Source organism: Salvelinus alpinus, chromosome 2 (genome assembly GCF_045679555.1).
Source record: "Salvelinus alpinus chromosome 2, SLU_Salpinus.1, whole genome shotgun sequence".
In the NCBI taxonomy this organism is placed as follows: domain Eukaryota; kingdom Metazoa; phylum Chordata; class Actinopteri; order Salmoniformes; family Salmonidae; genus Salvelinus; species Salvelinus alpinus.
In genome coordinates this window covers 631,692-654,376 of record NC_092087.1, presented here as the reverse complement: position 1 = coordinate 654,376, position 22,685 = coordinate 631,692, and the positions used below count along the sequence as shown (strand labels likewise).

The following is a 22,685-nucleotide window of genomic DNA, read 5'->3' as shown; positions in this document are numbered from 1 at the left end:
GGTCGAATCAGGGGCTGAACATGTTTTAATTCAAATTTTCTTTATGGGAGTGTGTTTGTTAACAATACCACTGAACATATCAAAACAGAAGGCCAGAGCATCTGTTTTAATACTGTAATGTTGTGATTATAGACCAATGTTGTGATTATAGACCAATGTTGTGATTATAGACCAATGTTGTGATTATAGACCAATGTTATGATTATAGACCAATGTGACTATAGACCAATGTTGTGATTATAGACCAATGTGATTATAGACCAATGTGACTATAGACCAATGTGACTGTAGACCAATGTTGTGATTGTAGACCAATGTGACTAAAGACCAATGTTGTGATTATAGACCAATGTGACTATAGACCAATGTTGTGACTATAGACCAATGTTGTGATTATAGACCAATGTGACTATAGACCAATGTTTTGACTATAGACCAATGTTGTGATTATAGACCAATGTTGTGACTATAGACCAATGTTGTGACTATAGACCAATGTGATTATAGACCAATGTGATTATATACCAATGTGACTATAGACCAATGTTGTGATTATAGACCAATGTTGTGACTATAGACCAATGTTGTGACTATAGACCAATGTGATTATAGACCAATGTGACTATAGACCAATGTGACTATATACCAATGTGACTATAGACCAATGTTGTGATTATAGACCAATGTGATTATAGACCAATGTGACTATAGACCAATGTGATTATAGACCAATGTGACTATAGACCAATGTTGTGATTATAGACCAATGTTGTGATTATAGACCAATGTTGTGATTATAGACCAATGTTGTGATTATATACTGATGTTGTGATTATAGACCAATGTTATGATTATAGACCAATGTGACTATAGACCAATGTTGTGATTATAGACCAATGTGATTATAGACCAATGTGACTATAGACCAATGTGATTATAGACCAATGTGACTGTAGACCAATGTTGTGATTGTAGACCAATGTTATGATTATAGACCAATGTGACTATAGACCAATGTGATTATAGACTAATGTGACTGTAGACCAATGTTGTGATTGTAGACCAATGTGACTATAGACCAATGTTGTGATTATAGACCAATGTGACTATAGACCAATGTTGTGACTATAGACCAATGTTGTGATTATAGACCAATGTGACTATAGACCAATGTTGTGACTATAGACCAATGTTGTGATTATAGACCAATGTTGTGACTATGTACCAATGTTGTGACTATAGACCAATGTGATTATAGACCAATGTGATTATAGACCAATGTGATTATATACCAATGTGACTATAGACCAATGTTGTGATTATAGACCAATGTTGTGACTATAGACCAATGTTGTGACTATAGACCAATGTGATTATAGACCAATGTGACTATAGACCAATGTGACTATATACCAATGTGACTATAGACCAATGTTGTGATTATAGACCAATGTGATTATTGACCAATGTGACTATAGACCAATGTGATTATAGACCAATGTGACTATAGACCAATCTTGTGATTATAGACCAATGTTGGTCCCGTGTGGCTCAGTTGGTAGAGCATGGCGCTTGCAACGCCAGGGTTGTGGGTTCATTCCCCACGGGGGGACCAGGATGAATATGTATGAACTTTCCAATTTGTAAGTCGCTCTGGATAAGAGCGTCTGCTAAATGACTTAAATGTAAATGTAAATGTTGTGATTATAGACCAATGTTGTGACTATAGACCAATGTGATTATAGACCAATGTGACTATAGACCAATGTGATTATAGACCAATGTGACTATACACCAATGTTGTGATTATAGACCAATGTGACTTTAGACCAATGTTGTGACTATAGACCAATGTTGTGATTATAGACCAATGTGACTATAGACCAATGTTGTGACTATAGACCAATGTTGTGACTATAGACCAATGTGATTATAGACCAATGTTGTGATTATAGACCAATGTTGTGATTATAGACCAATGTTGTGACTATAGACCAATGTGATTATAGACCAATGTTGTGATTATAGACCAATGTTGTGACTATAGACCAATGTGATTATAGACCAATGTTGTGACTATAGACCAATGTGACTATAGACCAATGTTGTGATTATAGACCAATGTTGTGACTATAGACCAATGTGATTATAGACCAATGTTGTGACTATAGACCAATGTTGTGATTATAGACCAATGTTGTGATTATAGACCAATGTTGTGACTATAGACCAATGTTGTGATTATAGACCAATGTTGTGATTATAGACCAATGTTGTGACTATAGACCAATGTGATTATATACCAATGTTGTGACTATAGACCAATGTTGTGACTATAGACCATAGCCTGCCTTTGTTGAATAAGTATAATTTCTGTCTATCATATGTCTATCATATGTCTATTTGTTGATATTGTTTGGTTAATCGATACTGTTTATAGCTAACTGACACGTCTTGCCTTTGACCCTGTTGGTTGATGCTACTCTGGTGAAGACTATCTCTGATCTGAACATTGTCATGGACAGCACAGAGTTCCAGGATTTATGGAAATGTGTGTCTGGGTAAGGACTATGTTGAATAATGTGTCCTGGGTTAGGACTATGTTGTATAATGTGTCCTGGGTTAGGACTATGTTGAATAATGTGTCTGGGTTAGGACTATGTTGAATAATGTGTCTGGGTTAGGACTATGTTGTATAATGTGTCCTGGGTTAGGACTATGTTGAATAATGTGTCTGGGTTAGGACTATGTTGAATAATGTGTCTGGGTTAGGACTATGTTGAATAATGTGTCCTGGGTTAGGACTATGTTGAATAATGTGTCCTGGGTTAGGACTATGTTGAATAATGTGTGTCTGCTATTAGGTCCACGTCATAATGATATAGACCTGCTTATAGGTCCACATCATCTGTAAATGTTAAACATGAAACAACCCAGAAATCAGACTGTCGTCGTTGTTGTTGTTCAGTTCATGTGTTGACGTTTATTTAGTTGGATTAGTTCTCTACTAAACACTATTATAGAGAGAAGTACACTGCTTTCAACATTGGAGCAGGATCAGAGGGCGGGTGTGTATAACATTGGTTCTGGTCACTAGGCTCACTGCCCAGGTGTGTATAACATTGGTTCTGGTCACTAGGCTCACTGCCCAGGTGTGTATAACATTGGTTCTGGTCACTAGGCTCACTGCCCAGGTGTGTATAACATTGGTCCTGGTCACTAGGCTCACTGCCCAGGTGTGTATAACATTGGTTCTGGTCACTAGGCTCACTGCCCAGGTGTGTATAACATTGGTTCTGGTCACTAGGCTCACTGCCCAGGTGTGTATAACATTGGTTCTGGTCACTAGGCTCACTGCCCAGGTGTGTATAACATTGGTTCTGGTCACTAGGCTCACTGCCCAGGTGTGTATAACATTGGTTCTGGTCACTAGGCTCACTGCCCAGGTGTGTATAACATTGGTTCTGGTCACTAGGCTCACTGCCCAGGTGTGTATAACATTGGTCCTGGTCACTAGGCTCACTGCAAAGGTGTGTATAACATTGGTTCTGGTCACTAGGCTCACTGCCCAGGTGTGTATAACATTGGTTCTGGCCACTAGGCTCACTGCCCAGGTGTGTATAACATTGGTTCTGGTCACTAGGCTCACTGCCCAGGTGTGTATAACATTGGTTCTGGTCACTAGGCTCACTGCCCAGGTGTGTATAACATTGGTTCTGGTCATTAGGCTCACTGTCCAGGTGTGTATAACATTGGTTCTGGTCACTAGGCTCACTGCCCAGGTGTGTATAACATTGGTTCTGGTCACTAGGCTCACTGCCCAGGTGTGTATAACATTGGTTCTGGTCACTAGGCTCACTGCCCAGGTGTGTATAACATTGGTTCTGGTCACTAGGCTCACTGCCCAGGTGTGTATAACATTGGTTCTGGTCACTAGGCTCACTGCCCAGGTGTGTATGACATTGGTTCTGGTCACTAGGCTCACTGCCCAGGTGTGTATAACATTGGTTCTGGTCACTAGGCTCACTGCCCAGGTGTGTATAACATTGGTTCTGGTCACTAGGCTCACTGCCCAGGTGTGTATAACATTGGTTCTGGTCACTAGGCTCACTGCCCAGGTGTGTATAGCATTGGTCCTGGTCACTAGGCTCACTGCCCAGGTGTGTATAACATTGGTTCTGGTCACTAGGCTCACTGCCCAGGTGTGTATAACATTGGTTCTGGTCACTAGGCTCACTGCCCAGGTGTGTATAACATTGGTTCTGGTCACTAGGCTCACTGCCCAGGTGTGTATAACATTGGTTCTGGTCACTAGGCTCACTGCCCAGGTGTGTATAACATTGGTCCTGGTCACTAGGCTCACTGCCCAGGTGTGTATAACATTGGTTCTGGTCACTAGGCTCACTGCCCAGGTGTGTATAACATTGGTCCTGGCCACTAGGCTCACTGCCCAGGTGTGTATAACATTGGTCCTGGTCACTAGGCTCACTGCCCAGGTGTGTATAACATTGGTTCTGGTCACTAGGCTCACTGCCCAGGTGTGTATAACATTGGTCCTGGTCACTAGGCTCACTGCCCAGGTGTGTATAACATTGGTTCTGGTCACTAGGCTCACTGCCCAGGTGTGTATAACATTGGTTCTGGTCACTAGGCTCACTGCCCAGGTGTGTATAACATTGGTCCTGGCCACTAGGCTCACTGCCCAGGTGTGTATAACATTGGTTCTGGTCACTAGGCTCACTGCCCAGGTGTGTATAACATTGGTCCTGGCCACTAGGCTCACTGCCCAGGTGTGTATAACATTGGTCCTGGCCACTAGGCTCACTGCCCAGGTGTGTATAACATTGGTCCTGGTCACTAGGCTCACTGCCCAGGTGTGTATAACATTGGTCCTGGTCACTAGGCTCACTGCCCAGGTGTGTATAACATTGGTTCTGGTCACTAGGCTCACTGCCCAGGTGTGTATAACATTGGTCCTGGTCACTAGGCTCACTGCCCAGGTGTGTATAACATTGGTTCTGGTCACTAGGCTCACTGCCCAGGTGTGTATAACATTGGTTCTGGTCACTAGGCTCACTGCCCAGGTGTGTATAACATTGGTCCTGGCCACTAGGCTCACTGTCCAGGTGTGTATAACATTGGTTCTGGTCACTAGGCTCACTGCCCAGGTGTGTATAACATTGGTCCTGGTCACTAGGCTCACTGCCCAGGTGTGTATAACATTGGTTCTGGCCACTAGGCTCACTGCCCAGGTGTGTATAACATTGGTCCTGGTCACTAGGCTCACTGCCCAGGTGTGTATAACATTGGTCCTGGTCACTAGGCTCACTGCCCAGGTGTGTATAACATTGGTCCTGGCCACTAGGCTCACTGCCCAGGTGTGTATAACATTGGTCCTGGTCACTAGGCTCACTGCCCAGGTTAGAGTTAAATCCTCAGGCTGTTGTTTGATGAGAACCGATTTGTCATCCCTAGTCTGTGCTGCTGGAAAAATGTTCTCACATGCGTCCCAAATGGCACCCTATTCCCTATGTAGGACACTACTTTTGACCAGGGCTCATAGGGTTTTGGTCAAAAGAAGGGCACTATATAGGGAATAGTGTGCAGGGGCCCTGGTAATAAAAGTAGTGCACTACGTAGGGAATAAGATGCCATTTGGAATGCTGGGCCCTTCAGAATTGGTACACTATGTAGGGAATAGGGAAGCATTTTGGAAGTAACCTTTGTGTTTGGCTTGACCAGAGCCTTGGCATCATCTCTCTAGTTATATTTGCCCAGTTGTGGAAAAGTAGCCATAGATTTAAGCCATTTTATTGCTGAATCCTTGAGTAAGTATTAAAGTTTATAGACAGATGTTTACTTTAGTGAATTTATCAACTTCAGTCTGGAGATTTCAACAGATCTGCTCCTTCCAAACAGAAATGCCATCAAATGTTTTCTCTTCTGCAGAAAACATTTGGTCTGTCCTATTGCTGAGCGATTTGAGCTTTATGAGGTCGGTTCGGACCAACTAACTCTCTATACTTCTCTGTTAAGAGGACCAACTAACTCTCTATACTTCTCTGTTAAGAGGACCATCTGACTCCCTATACTTCTCTGTTAAGAGGACCATCTGACTCCCTATACTTCTCTGTTAAGAGGACCATCTGACTCCCTATACTTCTCTGTTAAGAGGACCATCTGACTCCCTATACTTCTCTGTTAAGAGGACCATCTGACTCCCTATACTTCTCTGTTAAGAGGACCATCTGACTCCCTATACTTCTCTGTTAAGAGGACCATCTGACTCCCTATACTTCTCTGTTAAGAGGACCATCTGACTCCCTATACTTCTCTGTTAAGAGGACCATCTGACTATGTAATGGACTAGACTATATAATGGAAAAGAGTATATTCAATAAGACTTATCCCCCCCCCAAAAAAAATATTGAAAACAGTAATAAATAATAATAAGTGCACTTTTCCTACAAGCACTGAATTTGCTGATAACTTCTTTATTGAGCAGAAATGGGCGTCAGGGCGGCAGGTAGCCTAGTGGTTAGCCAAGCCTACATGCTAGCCTACCTCTTATAAGATAGCCTACCTCTTATAGCCTCTTATAGCCTTGTATAGCCTAGGCTACCTCGTATAGCCTCTTATAGCCTCGTATAGCCTAGCCTACCTCATATAGCCTCTTATAGCCCCGTATAGCCTAGCCTACCTCTTATAGCCTAGCTTACGCCTTATAACATCTTATAACCTGGCCTACCTCTTATAACCTAGCCAACCTCTTATAATCTAAGCTACCCTCTTATAACCTAGCCAACCTCCTATACCCTAGCCTACCTCTATAGCCTAGGCAACCTGTCAAGCTTACAGATGAGCAGTGTGATATCTTTTGCCAGATATTTTTTTGTCACCTTTATTTAACCAGGTAGGCTAGTTGAGAACAAGTTCCCATTTACATCTGCAACCTGGCCAACATAAAGCACATCAGTTCGACACATACAACAACACAGAGTTACACATGGAATAAACAAACATACAGTCAATAATACAGAATAAAAAAAAAATCTATATACAGTGAGTGCAAATGAGGTAAGATTGTCATGTTTTGTCTTTGATCATCATGTCTTGTCCCTGTGCTTCCCTCTGCTGGTCTTATTAGGTTCTTTCCCTCTTTCTATCCCTCTCTCTCCTCCTCCCTCTCTCCCTCTCCCGCTCTCTCTCTCTATCGTTCCGTTCCTGCTCCCAGCTGTTTCTCATTCTCCTAACGACCTCATTTACTCTTTCACACCTGTCCCCTATTTTGCCCTCTGATTAGAGTCCCTATTTCTCCCTCTGTTTTCCGCTTCTGTCCTTGTCGGATTCTTGTTTGATGTTTGCTGTTCTGTGTCCTTGTTCCGCCCTGTCGTGTTTTTGCCTTCTTCAGATGCTGCGTGTGAGCAGGTGTCTATGTCAGCTACGGCCTGTGCCTTCCTGAAGCGACCTGCAGTCTGTGGTCGCGTCTCCAGTCGTTCCTCTCTACTGACGAGAGGATTTCAGTTTCCTGTTTTGGATTTACCTTTGATAATATCCAGGAGAATCATTGTTTGTTTAAGACTGGAATAAAGACTCTGTTTCTATTACGTCGCTTTTGGGTCCTCATTCACCAGCATAACAGAAGAATCCGACCAAGAATGGACCCAGCGACTACGGATTCTCGCAACACTGCCGTCGAGATCCAGGGAGCAATGCTCGGCAGACACGAGCAGGAATTGTCTGCTGCTCGTCATGCCGTTGAGACCCTGGCCGCTCATGTCTCCGATCTCTCAGGACAGTTTCAGAGTCTTCGTCTCGTGCCACCAGCTACTTCCTGGTCTTCCGAGTCTCCGGAACCTAGGGTTAATAACCCACCATGTTACTCTGGGCAGCCCACTGAGTGTCGCTCCTTTCTCACCCAGTGTGATATTGTGTTCTCTCTCCAGCCCAACACATACTCAGGAGAGAGAGCTCGGATCGCTTACGTCATATCACTCCTTACTGGTCGGGCTCGGGAGTGGGGCACAGCTATCTGGGAGGCAAGGGCTGAGTGTTCTAACGTTTATCAGAACTTTAAGGAGGAGATGATACGGGTTTTTGATCGTTCAGTTTTTGGGAAGGAGGCTTCCAGGGCCCTGGCTTCCCTATGTCAAGGTGATCGATCCATAACGGATTACTCTATAGAGTTTCGCACTCTTGCTGCATCCAGTGACTGGAACGAGCCGGCGTTGCTCGCTCGTTTTCTGGAGGGACTCCACGCTGAGGTTAAGGATGAGATTCTCTCCCGGGAGGTTCCTTCCAGCGTGGACTCTTTGATTGCACTCGCCATCCGCATAGAACGACGGGTAGATCTTCGTCACCGAGCTCGTGGAAGAGAGCTCGCGTTAACGGTGTTTCCCCTCTCCGCATTTCAACCATCTCCTCCCATCGGCTCAGAGACTGAGCCCATGCAGCTGGGAGGTATTCGCATCTCGACTAAGGAGAGGGAACGGAGAATCACCAACCGCCTTTGCCTCTATTGCGGTTCTGCTGGGCATTTTGTCATGTCATGTCCAGTAAAAGGCCAGAGCTCATCAGTAAGCGGAGGGCTACTGGTGAGCGCTACTACTCAGGTCTCTCCATCAAGATCCTGTACTACCTTGTCGGTCCATCTACGCTGGACCGGTTCGGCTGCTTCCTGCAGTGCCTTGATAGACTCTGGGGCTGAGGGTTGTTTTATGGACGAAGCATGGGCTCGGAAACATGACATTCCTCTCAGACAGTTAGGGAAGCCCACGCCCATGTTCGCCTTAGATGGTAGTCCTCTCCCCAGTATCAGATGTGAGACACTACCTTTAACCCTCACAGTATCTGGTAACCACAGTGAGACCATTTCCTTTTTGATTTTTCGTTCACCTTTTACACCTGTTGTTTTGGGTCATCCCTGGCTAGTATGTCATAATCCTTCTATTAATTGGTCTAGTAATTCTATCCTATCCTGGAATGTTTCTTGTCATGTGAAGTGTTTAATGTCTGCTATCCCTCCTGTTTCTTCTGTCCCCTCTACTCAGGAGGAACCTGGTGATTTGACAGGAGTGCCGGAGGAATATCATGATCTACGCACGGTCTTCAGTCGGTCCAGAGCCAACTCTCTTCCTCCTCACCGGTCGTATGATTGTTGTATTGATCTCCTTCCGGGGACCACTCCCCCTCGGGGTAGACTATACTCTCTGTCGGCTCCCGAACGTAAGGCTCTCGAGGATTATCTGTCTGTTTCTCTCGACGCCGGTACCGTGGTGCCTTCTTCCTCTCCCGCCGGAGCGGGGTTTTTCTTTGTTAAGAAGAAGGACGGTACTCTGCGCCCCTGCGTGGATTATCGAGGGCTGAATGACATAACGGTTAAGAATCGTTATCCGCTTCCCCTTATGTCGTCAGCCTTCGAGATTCTGCAGGGAGCCAGGTTCTTTACTAAGTTGGACCTTCGTAACGCTTACCATCTCGTACGCATCAGAGAGGGGGACGAGTGGAAAACGGCGTTTAACACTCCGTTAGGGCATTTTGAATACCGGGTTCTGCCGTTCGGTCTCGCTAATGCTCCAGCTGTCTTTCAGGCATTAGTTAATGATGTACTGAGAGACATGCTGAACATCTTTGTTTTCGTTTACCTTGACGATATCCTGATTTTTTCACCGTCACTCGAGATTCATGTTCAGCACGTTCGACGTGTACTCCAGCGCCTTTTAGAGAATTGTCTCTACGTGAAGGCTGAGAGGTGCGCCTTTCATGTCTCCTCTGTCACATTTCTCGGTTCTGTTATTTCCGCTGAAGGCATTCAGATGGATCCCGCTAAGGTCCAGGCTGTCAGCGATTGGCCCGCTCCTAAGTCACGTGTCGAGTTACAGCGCTTTCTCGGTTTCGCTAATTTCTATCGGCGTTTCATTCGTAATTTCGGTCAAGTGGCTGCCCCTCTCACAGCTCTGACTTCTGTCAAGACTTGCTTTAAGTGGTCCGGTTCCGCCCAGGGAGCTTTTGATCTCCTCAAGAAGCGTTTTACATCCGCCCCTATCCTTGTTACTCCTGACGTCACTAAACAATTCATTGTCGAGGTTGACGCTTCAGAGGTGGGCGTGGGAGCCATTCTGTCCCAGCGCTTCCAGTCTGACGATAAGGTCCATCCTTGCGCTTACTTTTCTCATCGCCTGTCGCCATCGGAACGCAACTATGATGTGGGTAACCGCGAACTGCTCGCCATCCGCTTAGCCATAGGCGAATGGCGACAGTGGTTGGAGGGGGCGACCGTCCCTTTTGTCGTTTGGACTGACCATAAGAACCTTGAGTACATCCGTTCTGCCAAACGACTTAATGCACGTCAAGCTCGTTGGGCGTTGTTTTTCGCTCGTTTCGAGTTCGTGATTTCCTATCGCCCGGGAAATAAGAACACCAAGCCTGATGCCTTATCCCGTCTCTTTAGTTCTTCTGTGGCTTCTACCGACCCCGAGGGGATTCTCCCTGAAGGGCGTGTTGTCGGGTTGACTGTCTGGGGAATTGAGAGACAGGTAAAGCAAGCACTCACTCACACTGCGTCGCCGCGCGCTTGTCCTAGTAACCTTCTGTTCGTTCCTGTCTCTACTCGTCTGGCTGTTCTTCAGTGGGCTCATTCTGCCAAGTTAGCTGGCCACCCCGGCGTTCGGGGTACGCTTGCTTCTATTCGCCAGCGGTTTTGGTGGCCTACTCAGGAGCGGGACACGCGCCGTTTCGTGGCTGCTTGTTCGGACTGCGCGCAGACTAAGTCAGGTAACTCTCCTCCTGCCGGTCGTCTCAGACCGCTTCCCATTCCTTCTCGACCATGGTCTCACATCGCCTTAGACTTTATTACCGGTCTGCCTTCGTCTGCGGGGAAGACTGTGATTCTTACGGTTATCGATAGGTTCTCTAAGGCGGCACATTTCATTCCCCTCGCTAAGCTTCCTTCCGCTAAGGAGACGGCACAAATCATCATTGAGAATGTGTTCAGAATTCATGGCCTCCCGTTAGACGCCGTTTCAGACAGAGGTCCGCAATTCACGTCACAGTTTTGGAGGGAGTTCTGTCGTTTGATTGGTGCTTCCGTCAGTCTCTCTTCCGGGTTTCATCCCCAGTCTAACGGTCAAGCAGAAAGGGCCAATCAGTCGATTGGTCGCATATTACGCAGCCTTTCGTTTCGAAACCCTGCGTCTTGGGCAGAACAGCTCCCCTGGGCTGAGTACGCTCACAACTCGCTTCCTTCGTCTGCTACCGGGCTATCTCCGTTTCAGAGTAGTCTTGGTTACCAGCCTCCTCTGTTCTCGTCCCAGCTCGCCGAGTCCAGCGTTCCCTCCGCTCAGGCTTTTGTCCAACGTTGTGAGCGCACCTGGAGGAGGGTCAGGTCTGCACTTTGCCGTTACAGGGCGCAGACTGTGAGAGCCGCCAATAAACGTAGGATTAAGAGTCCTAGGTATTGTCGCGGTCAGAGAGTGTGGCTTTCCACTCGTAACCTTCCCCTTACGACAGCTTCTCGCAAGTTGACTCCGCGGTTCATTGGTCCGTTCCGTGTCTCTCAGGTCGTCAATCCTGTCGCTGTGCGACTGCTTCTTCCGCGACATCTTCGTCGCGTCCACCCTGTCTTCCATGTCTCTTGTGTCAAGCCTTTTCTTCGCGCCCCCGTTCGTCTTCCCTCCCCCCCCCCCGTCCTTGTCGAGGGCGCACCTATTTACAAGGTACGGAGGATCATGGACATGCGTTCTCGGGGACGTGGTCACCAGTACTTAGTGGATTGGGAGGGTTACGGTCCTGAGGAGAGGAGTTGGGTTCCATCTCGGGACGTGCTGGACCGTTCGTTGATTGATGATTTCCTTCGTTGCCGCCAGGGTTCCTCCTCGAGTGCGCCAGGAGGCGCTCGGTGAGTGGGGGGGTACTGTCATGTTTTGTCTTTGATCATCATGTCTTGTCCCTGTGCTTCCCTCTGCTGGTCTTATTAGGTTCTTTCCCTCTTTCTATCCCTCTCTCTCCTCCTCCCTCTCTCCCTCTCCCGCTCTCTCTCTCTATCGTTCCGTTCCTGCTCCCAGCTGTTTCTCATTCTCCTAACGACCTCATTTACTCTTTCACACCTGTCCCCTATTTTGCCCTCTGATTAGAGTCCCTATTTCTCCCTCTGTTTTCCGCTTCTGTCCTTGTCGGATTCTTGTTTGATGTTTGCTGTTCTGTGTCCTTGTTCCGCCCTGTCGTGTTTTTGCCTTCTTCAGATGCTGCGTGTGAGCAGGTGTCTATGTCAGCTACGGCCTGTGCCTTCCTGAAGCGACCTGCAGTCTGTGGTCGCGTCTCCAGTCGTTCCTCTCTACTGACGAGAGGATTTCAGTTTCCTGTTTTGGATTTACCTTTGATAATATCCAGGAGAATCATTGTTTGTTTAAGACTGGAATAAAGACTCTGTTTCTATTACGTCGCTTTTGGGTCCTCATTCACCAGCATAACAAAGATAAGGGAGGTAAGGGAATAAATAGGCCAGGGTGGCGAAGTAATTACAATATAGCAATTAGACACTGGAATGGTAGATGTGCAGAAGATGAATGTGCAAGTAGAGATACTGGGGTGCAAAGGAGCAAGATAAATAAATAAATACAGTATGGGGATGAGGTAGTTGGATGGGCTGTTTACAGATGGGATATCTACAGGTGCAGTGATCTGTGAGCTGCTCTGACAGCTGCAGCTTAAAGTTAGTGAGGGAGATATGGGTCTCCAGCTTCAGTGATTTTTGCAATTCGTGCCAGTCAATGGCAGCAGAGAACTGGAAGGAAAGGCGGCCAAAGGAGGAATTGGCTTTGGGGTTGACCAGTGAGATATACCTAATGGAGCGCGTGCCACAGGTGGGTGCTGCTATGGTGACCAGTGAGCTGAGATAAGGCGGGGCTTTACCTAGCAAAGACTTGTAGATGACCTGGAGCCAGTGGGTTTGGCGACGAGTATAAAGGCGATGGCCAGCCAACGAGAGTGTACAGGTCGCAGTGGTGGGTAATATATGGGGCTTTGGTGACAAAACAGATGGCACTGTGATAGACTGCATCCAATTTGTTGAGTAGAGTGTTTGGAGGATATTTTATAGATGACATCGCCAAAGTCGAGGATCGGTAGGATGGTCAGTTTTACGAGGGTATGTTTGGCAGCATGAGTGAAAGATGCTTTGCTGCAAAATAGGAAGCCGATTCTAGATTTAATTTTGGATTGGAGATGCTTAATATGAGTCTGGAAGGGAAGTTTACAGTCTAGCCAGACACCTAGGTATTTGTAGTTGTCCACATATTCTAAGTCAGAACCGTCCAGAGTAGTGATGCTGGATGGGCGGGCAGGTGCGGGCAGCGATCGGGTGAAGAGCATGCATTTAGTTTTACTTGCATTTAAGAGCAGTTGGAGGCCACGGAAGGAGAGTTGTATGGCATTGAAGCTCGTCTGGAGGTTAGTTAACACAGTGTCCAAAGAAGGGCCAGAAGTATACAGAATGGTGTCGTCTGCATAGAGGTGGATCAGAGAATCACCAGCAGCAAGAGCAACATCATTGATGTATACAGAGAAGAGAGTCGGCCCGAGAATTGAACCATGTGGCAGCCACAGAGACTGCCGGAGGCCCGGGAAACAGGCCCTCCGATTTGACACACTGAACTCTGTCTGAGAAGTAGTTGGTGAACCAGGCGAGGCAATCATTTGAGAAACCAAGGCTGTTGAGTCTGCCGATAAGAATGTGGTGATTGACAGAGTCGAAAAGCCTCGGCCAGGTCGATGAAGACGGCTGCACAGTACTGTCTTTTATCGATGGCGGTTATGATGTCATTTAGGACCTTGAGCGTGGCTGAGGTGCACCCATGACCAGAGCTCTGAAACCAGATTGCATAGCGGAGAAGGCACGGTGGGATTCAAAATGTTCAGTGATCTGTTTGTTAACTTGGCTTTCGAAGACCTTAGAAAGGCAGGGTCGGATAGATATAGCTCTGTAGCAATTTGGGTCAAGAGTGCCCCCACCCCCTTTGAAGAGGTGGATGACCTCGGCAGCTTTCCAATCTTTGGGAATCTCAGACGATACGAAAGAGAGGTTGAACAGGCTGGTAATAGGGGTTGCAACAATTTCGGCAGATCATTTAAATTTTAGAAAGAGAGGGTCCAGATTGTCTAGCCCAACTGATTTGTAAGGGTTCCGATTTTGCAGCTCTTTCAGAACATCAGCTATCTGGATTTGGGTGAAGGAGAAATGGGGGAGGCTTAGGCGAGCTGCTGGGGGGGGGGGGGGGGGGTGCAGGGCTGTTGACCGGGGTAGGGGTAGCAAGGTGGAAAGCATGGCCAGTCGAAGAAAAATGCTTATTGAAATTCTCAACTATAGTGGATTTATCGGTGGTGACAGTGTTTCCTAGCCTCAGTGCAGTGGGCAGCTGGGAGGAGGTGCTCTTTTTCTCCATGGACTTTAGTGTCCCAGAACTTTTTAAAGTTTGTGGTACAGGATGCAAATTTCTGCTTGAAAAAGCTAGCCTTAACTTTCCTAACTGCCTGTGTATTTTTGTTCCTAACTTCCCTGAAAAGTTGCATATCACTGGGGCTATTCGATGCTAATGCAGAACGCCACAGGATGTTTTTGTGCTGGAGTGAAGTCTGGAGTGAACCAAGGACTATATCTATTCCTAGTTCTACATTTTTTGAACGGGGCATGCTTATTTAAGATGGTGAGGAAGGCACTTTTAAGGAATGACCAGGCATCCTCTACTGACAGGATGAGGTCAATATCTTTCCAGGATACCTGGGTCAGGTCGATTAGAAAGGACTGCTCGCTGAAGTGTTTTAGGGAGCGTTTGACAGTGATGAGCGGAGGTCGTTTGACCGCAGACCCGTTACGGATGCAGGCAATGAGGCAGTGATCGCTGAGATCCTGGTTGAAGACAGCAGATCACATTATTGTTGGAGAATCAGGCTTAATAACTGGAAAAACGTACTCCTACTATTAAACCCTGCTAGAGAAGCATATATCTGATGGTGTGCTGTTGTAATGTATATCAGTGGAAATAGTTTGCCTTCGTCGGATACAGAAGTTTGTATTGAGCTTCTGATTGTTAGAGGGGGGGGGGGGGCTGTTGTGAGTTGTGTGTGTGTATTAGAGGGGGGGGGGGCTGTTGTGAGTTGTGTGTGTATTAGAGGGGGGGGGATGTTGTGAGTTGTGTGTGTGTATTAGAGGGGGGTGGCTGTTGTGAGTTGTGTGTGTGTATTAGAGGGGGGGGGGATGTTGTGAGTTGTGTGTGTATTAGAGGGGGGGGGCTGTTGTGAGTTGTGTGTGTGTGTATTAGAGGGGGGGGGCTGTTGTGAGTTGTGTGTGTGTATTAGAGGGGGGGGGGGGGCTGTTGTGAGTTGTGTGTGTGTATTAGAGGGGGGAGGGGCTGTTGTGAGTTGTGTGTGTGTATTAGAGGGGGGGGCTGTTGTGAGTTGTGTGTGTATATTAGAGGGGGGGGGGGTGGCTGTTGTGAGTTGTGTGTGTGTGTATTAGAGGGGGGGGGCTGTTGTGAGTTGTGTGTGTGTGTATTAGAGGGGGGGGGCTGTTGTGAGTTGTGTGTGTGTATTAGAGGGGGGGGGGGGGCTGTTGTGAGTTGTGTGTGTGTATTAGAGGGGGGGGGGGGCTGTTGTGAGTTGTGTGTGTGTATTAGAGGGGGGGGGGATGTTGTGAGTTGTGTGTGTGTATTAGAGGGGGGGGGGCTGTTGTGAGTTGTGTGTGTGTGTATTAGAGGGGGGGGGCTGTTGTGAGTTGTGTGTGTGTATTAGAGGGGGGGGGGCTGTTGTGAGTTGTGTGTGTGTATTAGAGGGGGGAGGGGCTGTTGTGAGTTGTGTGTGTGTATTAGAGGGGGGGGCTGTTGTGAGTTGTGTGTGTATATTAGAGGGGGGGGGGGGTGGCTGTTGTGAGTTGTGTGTGTGTATTAGAGGGGGGGTTGGCTGTTGTGAGTTGTGTGTGTATTAGAGGGGGGGGGGGGGCTGTTGTGAGTTGTGTGTGTGTGTATTAGAGGGGGGGGGGGGGCTGTTGTGAGTTGTGTGTGTGTATTAGAGGGGGGGTTGGCTGTTGTGAGTTGTGTGTGTATTAGAGGGGGGGGGGGGGGCTGTTGTGAGTTGTGTGTGTATTAGAGGGGGGGGGGGGGGCTGTTGTGAGTTGTGTGTGTGTGTATTAGAGGGGGGGGGGGGCTGTTGTGAGTTGTGTGTGTATTAGAGGGGGGGGGTGGCTGTTGTGAGTTGTGTGTGTGTGTATTAGAGGGGGGGGGGGGCTGTTGTGAGTTGTGTGTGTGTATTAGAGGGGGGGGGGATGTTGTGAGTTGTGTGTGTATTAGAGGGGGGGGTGGCTGTTGTGAGTTGTGTGTGTGTGTATTAGAGGGGGGGGGGGCTGTTGTGTGTGTGTATTAGAGGGGGGGGGTGGGGCTGTTGTGAGTTGTGTGTGTGTATTAGAGGGGGGGGGATGTTGTGAGTTGTGTGTGTGTATTAGAGGGGGGGGCTGTTGTGAGTTGTGTGTGTGCGTATTAGAGGGGGGGGGCTGTTGTGAGTTGTGTGTGTGTATTAGAGGGGGAGGTCTGAAAGCATGTTTTATATCAAGATGGGAAAGGAAATCAAACTGCAGGAGCAATATGGATTGTTAACCATTCTCCTATTTACTTGGAGTGTGTAGTGGTGGTGTCTGCCAAATTGGCTGGCTTAAAGGAACATTATTTACCCAGGTCTCCACTATTTAAATGTGTGCTAAACTACTAAACCGTAGATATTTGCTTTCCTTGCAGTTCATAGTTTGTTATTGTGGAGAACGTTATCCCCTGCTCTTAACTTCTCTATACCGTGTCAATGTTAATGGTTGTTGTTGTTTACAAATTACACTCGGGAAAACAAGATGGGTTTTGTTTGGTTGACGTTCATGCAGGGTTTATTTTTTTTTTTTAAAGTATTTTAATTGTATTAAAATATATAAAAACACAGCCACGGTCAAATACAATTTTGTGGTTTTTACTGTACAGGTCAGAATCAAAGGTAATAATCACAGGTAATAATCACAGGTAGTAACCACAGGTAATAACCACAGGTAATAACCACAGGTAGTAATCACAGGTAGTAACCACAGGTGATAACCACAGGTAGTAACCACAGGTAGTAACCACAGGTAGTAACCACAGGTAGTAACCACAGGTGAGAATCACAGGTGATAATCACAGGTAGTAATCACAGGTAATAATCACAGGTAGTAACCACAGGTGATAACCACAGGTAATAATAACAGGCAATAATCATAGGTAGTAACCACAGGTGATAACCACAGGTGATAATCACAGGTAATAATCACAGGTAATAATCACAGGTAGTAACCACAGGTGATAACCACAGGTGATAATCACAGGTAATAATCACAGGTAATAATCACAGGTAGTAATCACATGTAGTAACCACAGGTGATAACCTCAGGTAATAATCACAGGAAATAATCACATGTAGTAATCACAGGTTATAATCACATGTAATAATCACAGGTAATAACCACAGGTGATAATCGCTGATAATCACTGATAATCACATGTAGTAATCACAGGTAATAATCACAGGTAATAATTCCTAATTCCTAAAAGGACTTTAGAAAAGGATCATACCACCTCTGATTCCACCACTTCAATATCAAAGCTTACAATTTTGAGACACAGACGCATTAGGTTCACATTACTACAGGCTGCGTATTTCAAAGATACATTTATTGTCAACTTCTACTTAAGAACCAGTTTACATGAAGGTAATTCACAGAATTCAGAAAGCCAAAAGCTTGACTCGACATGTTGAAGAAGTCATAATTCATACATTAGGCAGAAGCAGACGTTGAATAAAAGATGTATTTACAAAGGCTTCAGACCCTTTAGCTCATCAAGTTTATGTTCAAGACGTGTCTAAAAGGTAAAGGAAATTAAATCAGAAACAACACAGAGAGGAAGCCTGACGTAGCATGCTAAAGTGAACACGCTAACGTTTTCAGTCCCAATCCACTAGCCTTCTGAAAGACACTGAGAAAGACCTGGGTACAATTTTTACAGAAGAAACGTTCAGACAGAAATGGAATGCATGGTGTAGACGACCAGTCATATCAGATGGTCTTGTCTTTGTCAAGTAGAATAGGGAATTGAATCTATTCAGAACGTGTCTGTGTGGCTGAAAGTCCTGTAGAAGCTGTCTGTTTTACTACTGTAACGTTATATAACCAGGAAGTCCATTAACGCCGGAAAACTCTTCCCTAAATCCCCTAGTTATACAGAAATCCTGTTTGGAGTATTCCTGATTCCCTGCTTATTCCAGGACACCTCCAAGTAGGATTTATGGAAAACCTGGGAATTTTGGAAAAGTTACAGACATTTTGCAACCTTACAGAAGACCTTTCTCCCCAGGGAGTCTTGTGTTTAGCGGTACTTTCCGACGGGAAGAGAGTTGAGGCAGGTGAAGCTGTCGGGCGACTTGGACAGCAGCACTGGGTTCCCCTCCAACCTCACCTCCATCAGGTTGGGTCTGACGTAGTACGTGTTGTTGCCGTTACAGAACGTGTCGGAGGTGACATCGGTGATGTTGTTGTTCTGTATGATAGAGAAAAGAGAGAGGAATAGCAGGATCGTTATTACTCTAGGACAGGGATGACACGCGGGTCTGCATACGCACATCCATACCCGCACATGCAGTCAAGTGATTTGTGCAGTTAAAGTACTTAAAGGTGCAATATTTCCGGGTTGCAAAAAAAATAGAGAATTATTGTACCATCTAAACCACTGTGAAATATATTTTACATAACCAAAAATATTGTATTTTTTAGCTGTTTGAAGCTGGTGGACAAAAAACCGAAAGTAAAAGACGCAAAAACTAAACTTGAGAACGGGAAGCATAGAAATAATGCACATAGAACAGATCTACCACTTCTTAGACTTGCTTTCAATGAGAATGACAGATCTATAAAACACATATGTGTGAATTTGGTCGAGTCGCCCAAAAAGTGACACATTGCAGCTTTAACTCTCTTAACTAAATGCATTTTACCAGTAGCCAGGGCCCTGGCCTTTTACGCTAACTCTCAACAGTAAATTCCGAGTTCTGCGCCATCAGTTGCCCATCTCTGGGTAAGGGTAATTCCTACTCTAGGAGTTTTTCTTGATCATGTATGAGCAGGAGAAACTCAGGGCCCAGACATTAGAGCTATCCTAGTCAGGAGAAACTCAGGCCCCAGACATTAGAGCTATCCTAGTCAGGAGGAACCCCAGACAGCACTCAGAGAGCAGTGCTATTTGACCATTTCAATACTTTTTCCTGGTCAGGTCAAGCAGTCAGGTTAAGCACTCAGATTTCTGGGAAACTTTGTAAAAGTTTCTGGAACTTCGCTACCCCTGTCAGGATAAACTCAGACTCCGAGGCATGCCGTTTTGAACTCATTCTGTAGTGTCTAGTCTGAGTCTAGTGTGTGGTACTGACCTGTAGATGAATAATGCGGACGCTCTCAGGGATCACTGGCACGGCTTCCAGCTCATTGTCTCCGAGGAACAGGTTAACCAGCTGCCTCAGTTTCTGCATGACAATACAGAGCAAAAATCACCAACCTTATTTTATTTGTTATTTTTATTTAACTAGGCAAGTCAGTTAAGAACAAATTCTTATGTTCAATGACGGCCTATGTAACCGATGTGAAATGGCTATCTACAGTGGGGAGAACAAGTATTTGATACACTGACGATTTTGCAGGTTTTCCTACTTACAAAGCATGTAGAGGTCTGTAATTTTTATCATAGGTACACTTCAACTATGAGAGACGGAATCTAAAACAAAAATCCAGAAAATCACATTGTATGATTTTTAAGTAATTAATTTGCATTTTATTGCATGACATAAGTATTTGATACATCAGAAAAGCAGAACTTAATATTTGGTACAGAAACCTTTGTTTGCAATTACAGAGATCATACGTTTCCTGTAGTTCTTGACTAGGTTTGCACACACTGCAGCAGGGATTTTGGCCCACTCCTCCCTACAGATCTTCTCCAGATCCTTCAGGTTTCGGGGCTGTCGCTGGGCAATACGGACTTTCAGCTCCCTTCAAAGATTTTCTATTGGGTTCAGGTCTGGAGACTGGCTAGGCCACTCCAGGACCTTGAGATGCTTCTTACGGAGCCACTCCTTAGTTGCCATGGCTGTGTGCTTCGTGTCGTTGTCATGCTGGAAGACCCAGCCACGACCCATCTTCAATGCTCTTACTGAGGGAAGGAGGTTGTTGGCCAAGATCTCGCGATACATGGCCCCATCCATCCTCCCCTCAATACGGTGCAGTCGTCCTGTCCCCTTTGCAGAAAAGCATCCCCAAAGAATGATGTTTCCACCTCCATGCTTCACGGTTGGGATGGTGTTCTTGGGGTTGTACTCATACTTCTTCTTCCTCCAAACACGGCGAGTGGAGTTAGACCAAAAAGCTCTATTTTTGTCTCATCAGACCACATGACCTTCTCCCATTCCTCCTCTGGATCATCCAGATGGTCATTGGCAAACTTCAGACGGGCCTGGACATGCACTGGCTTAAGCAGGGGGACCTTGCGTGCGCTGCAGGATTTTAATCCATGACGGCGTAGTGTGTTACTAATGGTTTTCTTTGAGACTGTGGTCCCAGCTCTCTTCAGGTCATTGACCAGGTCCTGCCGTGTAGTTCTGGGCTGATCCCTCACCTTCCTCATGATCATTGATGCCCCACGAGGTGAAATCTTGCATGGAGCCCCAGACCGAGGGTGATTGACCGTCATCTTGAACTTCTTCCATTTTCTAATAATTGCGCCAACAGTTGTTTCCTTCTCACCAAGCTGCTTGCCTATTGTCCTGTAGCCCATCCCAGCCTTGTGCAGGTCTACAATTTTATCCCTGATGTCCTTACACAGCTCTCTGGTCTTGGCTATTGTGGAGAGGTTGGAATCTGTTTGATTGAGTGTGTGGACAGGTGTCTTTTATACAGGTAACGAGTTCAAACAGGTGCAGTTAATACAGGTAATGAGTGGAGAACAGGAGGGCTTCTTAAAGAAAAACTAACAGGTCTGTGAGAGCCGGAATTCTTACTGGTTGGTAGGTGATCAAATACTTATGTCATGCAATAAAATGCAAATTAATTATTTAAAAATCATACAATGTGATTTTCTGGATTTTTGTTTTAGATTCCGTCTCTCACAGTTGAAGTGTACCTATGATAAAAATGACAGACCTCTACATGCTTTGTAAGTAGGAAAACCTGCAAAATTGGCAGTGTATCAAATACTTGTTCTCCCCACTGTAGTTAGTGGCGGTGCGCGCTAATAGCCTTTCAATCGGTGACGTCACTCGCTTTGAGACCTCGAAGTAGTGGTTCCCCTTGCTCTGCAAGGGCCGCGGCTTTTGTGGAGCGATGGGTAACGATGCTTCGTGGGTGACGGTTGTTGATGTGTGCAGAGGGTCCCTGGTTCGCGCCCGGGTCGGGGCGAGGGGACGGACTAAAAGTAAACTGTTACACCTACCAGGGAACAATGTGTTAACTTCCTTGTTCAGGGGCAGAACGACAGATTTGCACCTTGTCAGCTCGGGGATTCGATCTTGCAATCTTTCGGTTACTAGTCCAACGCTCTAACCACTAGGCTTCGCTGCCGTCTCTACACTCTAACCACTAGGCTACGCTGCCGTCTCTACACTCTAACCACTAGGCTACGCTGCCACCTCTACACTCTAACCACTAGGCTACGCTGCCACCTCTACACTCTAACCACTAGGCTACGCTGCCACCTCTACACTCTAACCACTAGGCTACGCTGCCACCTCTACACTCTAACCACTACGCTACGCTGCCACCTCTACACTCTAACCACTAGGCCACGCTGCAGCCCCTCATTATTATTATATAAGGATTATTTCTCATTGCTTTTTACAACTCCATCCTTCCAACATGCTATAACATGTATGTTATTAAGAGGAGGGTAGGCCTGGAAATGCTCCAATCAGACACCTGACGAGCCACAGTCAAGCACCCAAGGTGGCTTACATTGTAGCTAGCTACACAATCACGCAATGTAAGACAGTTCAGGATATTTGTCAGGTAAGACAGTTCAGGATATTTGTCAGGTAAGACCGTTCAGGATCTTTGTCAGGTAAGACCGTTCAGGATCTTTGTCAGGTAAGACCGTTCAGGATCTTTGTCAGGTAAGACCGTTCAGGATCTTTGTCAGGTAAGACCGTTCAGGATCTTTGTCAGGTAAGACCGTTCAGGATCTTTGTCAGGTAAGACCGTTCAGGATCTTTGTCAGGTAAGACAGTCTTACCATCTTACCTGACAAAGATCCTGAATGGTCTTACCTGACAAAGATCCTGAACGGTCTTACCTGACACAGATCCCAGCGGGATGGAAACATTGTTGTTGAGTATCTTAGTACACCACTTGGGAGTATAATGGACTGAAACATACCTTGAAGGCGTTGGCCTTGACCCCTTTGGTTTTGAGCCGGTTGTGGTTGGCGTTGAAGGTGGTAAGCTTGCCGGGCAGCATGGGTAGCTTGACCAGATGATTCTCAGCCAAATTGAGTTCCTCCAACAGGGTAAGCTTGGAGAACGCTCCGTCCTGGATCTCCGAGATCAGGTTCCCCGTCAGGTCGATTCTCTTCAGAGTCACTGGAGATAAGATG

The 22,685-nt window shown here is 46.2% G+C and overlaps 1 protein-coding gene across 2 annotated transcripts in view; it reads right to left on the bottom strand.

The window, feature by feature from the left end:
• Positions 1–16,982: 16,982 nt before the first annotated feature.
• LOC139552618 (mimecan-like) overlaps positions 16,983–22,685 on the bottom strand; it is a 28,652-nt gene continuing 22,949 nt past the window's right edge. Inside the window, exons 4-6 of one of the 2 annotated variants that reach the window (XM_071364508.1) lie at positions 22,469–22,671; positions 19,480–19,572; positions 16,983–18,596 (exon numbers count right to left, since the gene is read on the bottom strand). In XM_071364508.1, the coding sequence (XP_071220609.1) occupies positions 18,426–18,596; positions 19,480–19,572; positions 22,469–22,671 (467 nt within the window). In that variant the 3' untranslated portion in view covers positions 16,983–18,425. The remainder of the gene's footprint in view (positions 18,597–19,479; positions 19,573–22,468; positions 22,672–22,685) is intronic. The other variant, XM_071364516.1, reaches the window with a different exon arrangement.